At 39.1% G+C, this 10,324-nt stretch overlaps 1 protein-coding gene across 2 annotated transcripts; it reads right to left on the reverse strand.

The window, feature by feature from the left end:
* Positions 1-155: 155 nt before the first annotated feature.
* CCT8 (chaperonin containing TCP1 subunit 8) lies at positions 156-10,100 on the reverse strand. Of its 2 annotated transcripts, none has more exons than XM_084301850.1 (16): positions 9,960-10,100; positions 8,356-8,446; positions 7,737-7,816; positions 7,201-7,350; positions 6,749-6,929; positions 5,966-6,027; positions 5,511-5,648; positions 4,845-5,023; positions 4,086-4,152; positions 3,918-4,005; positions 3,690-3,805; positions 2,497-2,568; positions 2,140-2,304; positions 1,593-1,712; positions 1,045-1,143; positions 156-385 (listed from the first exon to the last, which is right to left on the reverse strand). In XM_084301850.1, exons 1-15 carry the CDS (start codon positions 10,017-10,019, stop codon positions 1,051-1,053), a joined length of 1,662 nt encoding a protein of 553 aa, XP_084157976.1. In that variant the 5' UTR covers positions 10,020-10,100; the 3' UTR covers positions 156-385; positions 1,045-1,050. The 2 variants fall into 2 exon arrangements, with proteins under 2 accessions (XP_084157976.1, XP_084157977.1); XM_084301851.1 differs by having other exon boundaries at positions 1,015-1,143.
* Between the last annotated feature and the right edge of the window lie 224 nt (positions 10,101-10,324).

Raw genomic sequence — 10,324 nt, forward strand, 5'->3', positions numbered from 1 at the left:
AGGGGGGAATAAGAGCAACTGGGTGGGTGGCTAGCAGCCAGCTAAGGTCACCCCACCCCACTCACCCACTTCATCCCGACATAGCACATCCCTGCACATTCGCATACTAGGACTAAACATGTCATTCCAAGTCCAAATAAAGCGACAGCAAACACTTTAACAGTAAGTACATTTATTGAAGTGTTCAAAGTTCTTCACCCTAGTGGACGCAGTTCATAACTTAAAGGGACCAAACCATCATGACAGGCCCCAAGCGGAACCTTACAAAACTCTCAATCACGTAACTTCAGAAGCACAGTTAAATTGTTCAGTCATTTTGGTCTTCATCCCAGTCTTTCTTTCCTGATGGAGGCTTAGGGCCACCTGCTGGTTTTGCCATAATGATCTTGAAGGTGATAGGGAAGGAGAAAAAGATAAGGTTAGAATCACTTCCCCCCACATCTTATTTATAGTCATTGATGCTGACTGAAAACAATCACTAACTCATGCAGTGTCCTTGCTCTGAACCTAAACCAGTGATTAATATTATACATCCGCTTGAGAGATTCACAAGTCATTTTTTTTATTGAAAATGGCAGAAACTGAGCCCTGATATACAAAGGACTTTTACCTCATTTTTGCATGCAAATTGTGACTTCAGTTAGTCTAAGAAAAGTTGAGTGCTTAAATAAACCAGCCAGTGACTGCTGCACAGGGTGCATACAGCAGAAAGCAGAATTATCAGAGCTATTGTTCTGAACTCCAGCCTAGACATCACACTTCTAAGGCCTAATTAGCCCACTAATGCTACCTTGTTAGAGGCTCATTTCTGCACTCATTACAGTGACAAAGTAAAGCTCAAACTGAACTTGTGAGTACAATGAAACAAACTGCAATGAAAGTTCGGTTTTAGGAACAAGATTAACTTGCAGTGGCACCGGTAAGAAACGTAGCAATCAGCACAAGACCAGCAGCGTTATGTGCCCTCAAGGAAAACGCAGATCTGCCACACGTGATTGTCATGCATGCACTCACACACTGATCACTGCTACAGAACCAGCTTACTGCATACTACTTCTCAGGCTCATCTTTCCAGTCATCCTTATCCCAATGTCCTTGTTGTTTAGGAGCTTTTGGACCGCCTGCTGTTTTTGCCATAATAATCTACAGAAATTTTACATGCAAATACACTTTCACTGGAATTCCACAAAATATGTAAAGCTTTTTGCCATTAAGATTATAACCCCCATTTTACTTAAGTGGGATTTTTCATATTAAAAATAAAACAAACCAATATACGTGAGAAGGTTTTGTTGTGATAAGCCTTGTTCCTACAGAAGGTTCCTTTCTGCACGTGGGTATCAATTATCATTGTCAAATCTTTAAAAATGAACATTACAGCACTTGGTATGGAAGCAGCAGTATTGAACTCATATTTTGGAATATGAGCTCCCAAGGAAAACTACTTCCTGGTCGTCTTAGTTCTAAACTAAAATCCCAACATTGATTTTTATGCCTAGTATTCCCAGATCATTCACATGTTTTGCAAGTGTTCTGCACCTTCAGTTAAAGCAGAGGTTTCAGTTTATCACCCAAATTATTTCTACCCTTACCTGATCGACCCGTAGGACAGTTACTGCTGCGTTTGTAGCCAGCTTGATACCCCAGGATTTTCCAAGGTATGTGTCTAATATACCAGCTTCCAACATATCCTTCACAGCAGCGGATTCAGCCTATCAGACAGGAGGAATTCATTTATTTATTTCTAAGTTTTCTCAGGTTTCTACTTAACAAGTTATTATGTTTTGAAGGTTACAACAAAGTACCACTTTTCTCATCTTGTTTTCTCTCTTTACAAGATTTTCATTTCTAATCCATTAGCAGGAAGTCAAAATAAGTAAACAAAAGATCTGTTCTATAACATACTAGTTGAGTATCTCTCTCCACCTCCTACATGAGGCTGCTATATTATATTCACTTTAACTGCCTGCTGATAAAAAAACCCTTCAGTATTAGAATTCTAATAGAAGTATTTTTCTAGCTCTGTGAAACACAGAGCTTCAATGATTTGAATTAATCTATAAATACTTACTGCAATAGAAGTACTTTTAAATATAACCCGGTACTGCTGAGCAGCAAGTAATGTGAGGAACTACTTACCTCAATATCAAAGCCAACATTTTTGTTGCCTTCCTGATGCACAGCATAAAGTTTGGAAATGACTTCGTTAGCCTTTATGCCAGAGTTTTCTGCCAGTGCCCGAGGAATGGCTTCAAATGCTTCAGCAAACTTCTTGATGGCATACTGGTCAAGCCCAGGACAAGTCTAAAGTGAAGTTGAAAACCACGTAAGCATTTGAAAGAAACAGCAAGATAGGAAAGTACCTTTTTCACATTTTACTACTGATTTATATGCACTAATATACATACGTACCTTTGTATAAAAGTATGTGTATCTATATGAATTAAAATATATGTAACTACACTTATAGATAAAGTTAAAAAAAATTTGCTGTACCTCTCCATAAGATGTGATCTGCTTGGCTAATTCAATCTCTGTTGCACCACCTCCAGGAACGAGACGTTTATCCTGCAAACAAACCACACTAAAATGAAGCTTTGCTTGAAGTATCATGTTCATTTTTCTTTTTAGAACACTTTATCAGTTTAACAGAATTTATTTATTCCTTCCAAATGTCTCTGAAAAAAAATTAGCTTCTTTTGTAAAAAGAAGAAGAATATCAAAAATCAAAAAAAAAAGCAGGTATTTTCTATTTGTAAAAGTCACTTCTATTACTCATAAGCTAAGAGTTGATTTATTTTTTTTTTGAATCTTTTCTATTAACTGTTAAGTAGTTTGGAGACAACATGAATGAGACTAATCTACTGTAAACAAGGTTTAATATATCAGCAGGTATCACAAGGATACTTTTTTTGCTTTAGAAACAATTCAGAATTTTGAATATCCTTTGGCAAATCAGCATTCACTTAAGAACACCCAGTCTTTTAAACAGACAATCATCTTAATGCCTATCTTCAGGCAACTTCAGGAGACAAACAAAAATGAACAATTTACGTGTTTCCGTACTCCGTATCAATGCGCATCTGTTGATACATAGAGTGACAAGAGTTCTACTTTTCTTTTTTTGCATGCCACCTTCCTAGTAAGTACTCAAACATTTCCTTTCTCCCTCAAAAAAAAAAAAAAAAGCTGATCACAAAAAAAAAAACTAAGTTTTTCTACTTATAAGATATATCTGTGGTATGTGGAAAAAGTGTGTCTTGTCACCAATGAACCAGAAATATTATTTGCAATTAGTCGCTTTCTCCTGATTCCCAGAGACAAACAAGCCATCTAGCTTTTCTTTGATGCCTAGTTTTCAAGGAACACTGAAACAAAAGCCTTATCAAGAGGTCAAAGAGCTGACTGCCACTAGAAAGCAGTACAACTAATCTGTCTTCAAGGATTTGCCTCATTCCTGAAAAAATGAATTCAGTGCATGATGAGCACCCTGTTATGCACACTGTGCTCACGAGGACATCTGCAGCCATCTTCCCTACACAGCTTCTCCTATGTATCAGGAACTCTCAGAACTGACATTTTAAGCACCTGTTACAGCCCTACAATGAATAAGCCCAAAGCAAGCATGGATTTTGCCTCTAACTGGTCTATATCTCAGTTTTGGTAACTGAAACGTTCTGGTTACTTACCCTTGTAAGTACTTTGAATGTATTTACACCATCATCCACTGCTCTCTCTATATCATCCATCAGATTGTCTGTCGATCCACGAATGAGTATAGTAGAAACAGCACCATCCTCCTTTTCTGTTAAGAGACAGATGCTCATTACTGAACTGTTTTCAGATATAAAAATACGTGTTTCATACTTGCAGAACAGTGGCATTAGGATATATATAGAGAGAACATACATACGTACCATGCTTAAATACAACAACTTGAGTATCTCCAACCTCTGACAAATATACACTGTCGCAGTGACCCATTTCTTCTAGAGTTGGAGGGGTCTGAAAAGAAAAAGAACGGTCAAGAGATGAACCTGGTCATCAGTTCCCTCCCACTTGCTCCTCATTTAAGAACTCCATACCAGTCTGGGTAGGGCTGTTGCACCAACAGTTTTGCAGAGTCTTCTCAGATCCCACTTTGAGTTCAACCTTTAAAAAACAGGAACATTTTTTCTATTCATAAGTTTCCAGAACATATGTTAATACACATGAATAAGCATTCTCTCCTTAACTCAGCAAGCATTTTGTAACTAAAGACACCCATCAAAAATTACTGCATCAAATTAAAAAGACTCTATACAATGATTTCTGTAATAATTTTAAAACAAGCAGCCCAAATACATGGAAATTACCAAAGCTATTCAAATATGTCTTAATTACACGCAAAAAGATTTAAGGTCCACAGAAGTGACTGAAAAGTATTAAGAATTAGTTATTCCATCCATCAATGCAATGGTGATACATATGGAAAACAGGCACCTCACCATTGCTAAGGTATCACATGACAACTGTGACCAGGGAGAACCCTTACGGTACAATGAATCTTTGTGGCCACATAATCAACAAATTTTTACACAGTTCATTTCAGTTAAGCTGTAAAGACCCTTATACCAAAGTAACAGTATCATATACGAAATTACTCCCCAGTTGGTTTCCATATAGAGGTGAAACACTATCAAAAAACATAACCTATGAAACCACCACTTGCCAGCTCAGGTTTTGATCTACTAGAAAGCCAGTCAGCAATACTGGGTATTTTAAAGTCATTTGAGAGGCAAGAAACAATATGCCAACTTTATAAACCTGGTAGACCAAGTGTTTTATGCTCTTCCAGTACTTACCTGACTAACATAAGATTGTATTTGTTGGCATAATGAAGTGCCATGTCTGCCACTTTGCCACCCGTTACTACTACGTTTGCACCACTGTCAGCAATAGCTTTGACTTGCAAATCCATCAGATTTTCTTCTCCTTTACTGAAGTTCATCAGCTCCTCTGCATTCTTTATAAGTACAGTGCCCTAGTAGAACACATACATTTATCAGTAAGGTGTTATCTACATGCCTAAAAGTTTTTGGCAAACCATTTTATCTCCCAACCTATCCATAAACCTCAAGTGATCCCATTTGATTATACCGCCAACCCTCCTCAGGCAATGTCAGTAAAACAAGTTAAAAGTAAAAACAAGCAAACAAACAAACAAACAAAAAAAAACAAACAGGCAATTCTAGCATTTGTAGAGAATCGTAAGATACAGACATCATAGCACATAGCTGGTCTTAAAAAAAGTAAAAATAAAAATAGCACCCACACCTCCAAAAATCCCGTAAAGCAAAATTAGCTTCAGAAGTCTTCTATGAACTTTTTTAAACTAATGAAATCAATCTTATCAAATATATCTTAATCACCAAGTGTCAAAAATATTTATAGTTAAAGCTAAAAATAAGAGATTAAGAACCACATATAAGCACAAATAGATACATAGCTTATTTTAAGCTCCTACATACCTTAGTTTCAGTTATCATACAATCAAAAGGGCAGGAATACACAGCTATTTTTGCATCTTTGACAGAAGTAACATCTCCTTCAGTTTCTTTTTTAAAAACCATACCATGCAGCACTGATGAAGCAGAGATACCAGCACCCTGGCAGAAGAAAGATGGAACGGGTGAAAGTCATATTACTGACCATTTACTGCCAGGAAGCTGCAGTACGCTTTATAAAAAGCAGTCCCTACATCCATCTGAGCCTGGCAACCTTCATCATCACACCAAGAGAAATCTTAAGCTGATTTAGCAACATCAACCAGTGTCTTACAGGTTCCCATCTTAAGATCAGTTGGTGGTCAAAAGTAAGGTACATGACATATGAAAAGGCACTTTCAAAAGTTTAAAGATCTAAAAATTAAACTCCTTTCATTAAATTTTTTAGATAACAGTAAAGCTAGCTATGCCCAACTTACCACAATCTTGCACACTCTGATATTATCAACGTTGAAATGACCAGACTCAGGAAGAATAGAAACTGTTTGGGAGGAAAATAAAATAATGTATTTTTGTTGCTTAATGAATAGAGTAAAAACTATGACACCATAAATACTGCCTAGAGTTTTTCTTAAGCACTAGAATTTTATGGTTTGAACTGCCCACGTAGTTTAAGGTAAAAATAATCTGCTGATAACTTGCACCAAATAAATTTCCTTTTCTCTCTAATTTACCGTTTTAAATTGTTTTTAAAATGTAATAATCAGAAAGCAACATTAATATAATGTCAGGCCTGAAAAAAGTTCAAACATCCATTTACACATTCGTATTTCAAGAGTGAAGCTTGACCCACAGTATTTCAGAAAGCACTTAAACCAGATGCTAATTTTTTTTCTTTACAGAGAGAAACCAACAGCTCAATACAATTGCAATCTTGCCTTCATTGTTCTGTAGCTGAGACTAGCAACAACTTTTCTGGAGTGTAATGATCCTCTTAATGACCAAAAAGGATGTTTTTCTGCTTGGAAGATGAAAGTAGTAACCTATTTCTATAAACGTTTAGTAGAGAGCACAGGATTTTTCTCAGCTACATCAATGAAGCGTTTGACATGAGAAAGAAGGCTACACTACCTTCAGAGGCTAATCTATGTCACCAATTTAACCTGATAAAATAACCATGTTTTCTTGTATGAAGATGTTAATCATAAGCAAACCCACTCAGTTTTCTAGATGCATGCACAGAAGTGTTCTTATCCACTTACCACAGGCCTGAGCAATGAGCTTGGACAAGAAACTTTCGTTGCCATACTGTTTGCTCATTACTGAAGTATGCAACAAAGATGCCACTTCTTTGACATCTCTAAGGTTCTTTGCAGAACAGCACACCAAGTCTGGAAGAATTTCCAGGGCTTTCTTGCAAGCTTTTTCGTATCCTTCAATCACCTGTTCAGCAAACAACAGACACTATTTTACCTACGTACACATTCAAACTGCTTCTACCTCCATTTAAAAGGGACTTAAAACATAAACAAATGAGAAAGCTTGCAAGGAAAGCAAGCCATCACAAGCAGGAAAGCATATATTGTTCTTCTTTGTACACCTCGGACTAAAAATTATTTGGAAGAAAGCAGACTATTCACAGTACTATGACCCATGAATACTGAGTAATAGCAACCTGAACTCAAGCTTCATAAACTGCAATAACAGAATTTACCTCTGACACTGATAATCCCATCCTCAGAAGGTCTTCTGCTAACTCCAGAAGGACCCCAGCAAAAACAAGGACGAAGTTGGTTCCATCTCCAACTTCTTGCTCTTGCATATGGGAAGCCATCACAAGCATTTTTGCAGCCGGATGCTGGACCTTTAAAAAAAAAAAAAAAAAAGAGTTGCACCTCTTAGTCGCTAACATCCCACCTAGACTGCAGCTTCAGGTTTTACCGTGCATCCAGTATAAGCACTCTTACTTCAAGTTCTATCTAAAGATACACTGTATGCACCAAGTATGAAAAAGAAGTCAGTACAATTAATTTAATTAGGTAATTTCTGTAATAAGCAAGAGTACAAATATCTATGGAAAAAAAATCATGAACAGCTGCCCTACAACATAAATCAGACATATTTCTTCCTGATTCTGAGCTACATTTACAGCATGCAAAGGTTTCACTATCACATTCTGCAATATGAGAGAAGACTGAAATTAAGCCTTCCAGCTGTGTTTTTAACACAACAGCTATTTCACTCACTCACCTCCAGCTCTCTCAAGATAGTAGCAGCATCATTTGTAACAAAAAGCTTCTCCAGATGATTGATAACCATTTTGTTCATTCCTGAGGGGGGAAAAACAAAATTAATTATTAGGCAAGGATTGTTTTGCACAGAAATATCGCTTCCATAGCTTTCAGGTTTATCTCACACATCAAAACATTACCACTGCTTACAACTTAAGAATCTAATACATTTTTGTGAAATAACATTTAGAAGTGTGTTACATTAAGTAGAACACATTCAGTTCTGAATAAGCAGTTTTCTCTTCATAAATATTGTGAATTTAGTTAATCAATCCTGAAGAACACAATTTGCCTCGGTGTATCTGTCAGGACACAGTATTATTACGCTTATCATGACTATCTACCAAGTTAATGTCTTTAATTTTTGTAGGTCTTCCATTTAGCAGTAAGACAGAAAAGAGGACACAGTAACTGTCCCCAACCAGCAACACAGATGCAATGACTGTATCTGGGGTGTCTGTAGAAAGTCCAAAGTATTTTCTCAAGAAAGGAATGGATGATTTTTGGTCAAGGCAGGATTTGCCTTCAAACATACCATTTTGATCAAAATCACTACAATAGTTTTAGAATTTACTTACCATTTGGTCCATAAGCCGTACGGGTGGTTTGAGCAAGTTCTTTGCATGCCTGGATGTTCTTATAGACAGCTTCTTCTAGTCCAGAATAATGCTAAAAAAAAAAAAGTTTTAAATGTTCTGGTCAGAATTACACTTTCTAACAAAAAAGATGATGAACTACTCACTTCTCAGCCAATCAGCAGTAACCTAGCAGGTGCAAGAAAGTTTCAGATAAACTTGGTGTATTTCACAAAAAAAAAGTTTAAAAGCAAACTGAACTTTAAACAAAGACAAGGAGACAAGAACCAGCATGTCATCCTACTCCACTAGTCAGCTCAGCAAGCACACGTTTCTGAACAAAACACTTTAAAAGCGACTCAGTTTTTAACAGTTTGCATCTCTAACTGCTCTAAAAAACGTCAGTAGCATACCAAAAGTAGGTAGAATATAACCAGTACTAGTTTGGCGATGGAGGGAGAGGATGAAGGTTTTGTACCTGCTTCTTTACTCACAACTCTGTATTCCACCAAATCATTTAACTTGGTTCTACATTCAAACACGTGGTTTGAAAATTCGGAAGTAGAATGATTCAGAAAAGATTTGTGTTTGAGAAGCTGATCGTTCAGTTTTCATTTGTAAGAACAGATTCCCCAAAAGGGCCTTACTTAAAAAACAGACACACCGTATTTGTATCCTATGATAGGAAAGAGAAAGATGCTCTCTAACAACACTTACTCTCTAAATACAAAACAAGCATCTCTGAACACCAGCTGCCTCCTCATTTGGTAGGACGTAGCCCCAAACACTGTGGCCTTGCCTTTGCCTTGGTTCTTTTGAGGATCAGCATTTATGCCATTCTGCTTCCCTACTCCCTCCCCACACTTGAAATTGGCCATTCCTCGTCTCCAAGGAAGATTTTGAAAGGAACAAAGAGAAGGCCGAGGTGCTTAACTTCACTTTCCATTAAGCAGCAGCTACCGGATTTTCCTCCCCTTTTCCCTCCACAAAAAAAAAAAAAAAAAAAAAAAGATAACCTAATTCCTTTCTGCTCACTCTTTTGTAGAGAGCATCTGCTCAATCAGGCACAGTCCTTGACTACTATCAGTACTGACGTTATATTAATGCTATATATGGTAAAACATCATGTTGCTTTACAGCACTGACAGGGATATTTCTCCTGCAGGCCCAGTAACAAAAAAAATACTCAAAAAATACACGTAATAATACTGCAGGGTCCAATTTACGTTCGCTGAGCACCCCCTACAGAACCTCCCCTGCCAAAACGCCTCCCTAAGCCCATTTCCAGACGCTTCGGGTGGCAGTGAGGAGCCATTTCTGCTCAGAAGGAGCAGCCGGGCACTGGGACGGGCTGCCCGGGGAGGTGGTGGAGCCACCGTCCCGGGGGTGCTCAAGGAGAGGTTGGACGCGGTGCCTGGGGACACGGCTCGGGGTGATGCTGGTGGCAGGGGGACACCCGGCCCGGCCCGCCATGCCGCCGCTCCGCCCCGCCCTTCCAGAACCTTCCCCGCGCCACCACGCCGAGACGCCCCCTCCCCCTTTCCCTTCCTCCCGCCCCCTCAGCCCCGGTGCGGCCGTTAACGGCCGGCAGCGGCTCCCGCCCGTACCTTGGCGCCCTCCTTGAGCATCTGGGCGAAGCCCGGGGCCTTGGGGACGTGCAGCGCCATGGCCGCTCCGCTTGGCACAGCACAGCACGGCTCGGGACAGGAACCGCCGCCACGGGCAGCACGGGAGCGGGGCCAGGCGCCTGCGCGATGGGCGCGGGGAGGGGCCGGGCGGGCTCGGCCCCCGTCATGGCGGCGCTGTGAGGGGAGGGATTAGGGGGGGGTTTGTTACGGGCTGGCGTGTGCTACGTGCGTTGCCTTTGTAAATTAAAACAAAATTAAAACAAAGCTGGTTCACCTCGCTTTTATAATTTTTAAAATCTGTGTTGCGTTCGTTTGGTTAAAAGGGCCCAATTCGTCCTATTATT

Source organism: Netta rufina, assembly GCF_964035555.1.
Source record: "Netta rufina genome assembly, chromosome: 1".
In the NCBI taxonomy this organism is placed as follows: domain Eukaryota; kingdom Metazoa; phylum Chordata; class Aves; order Anseriformes; family Anatidae; genus Netta; species Netta rufina.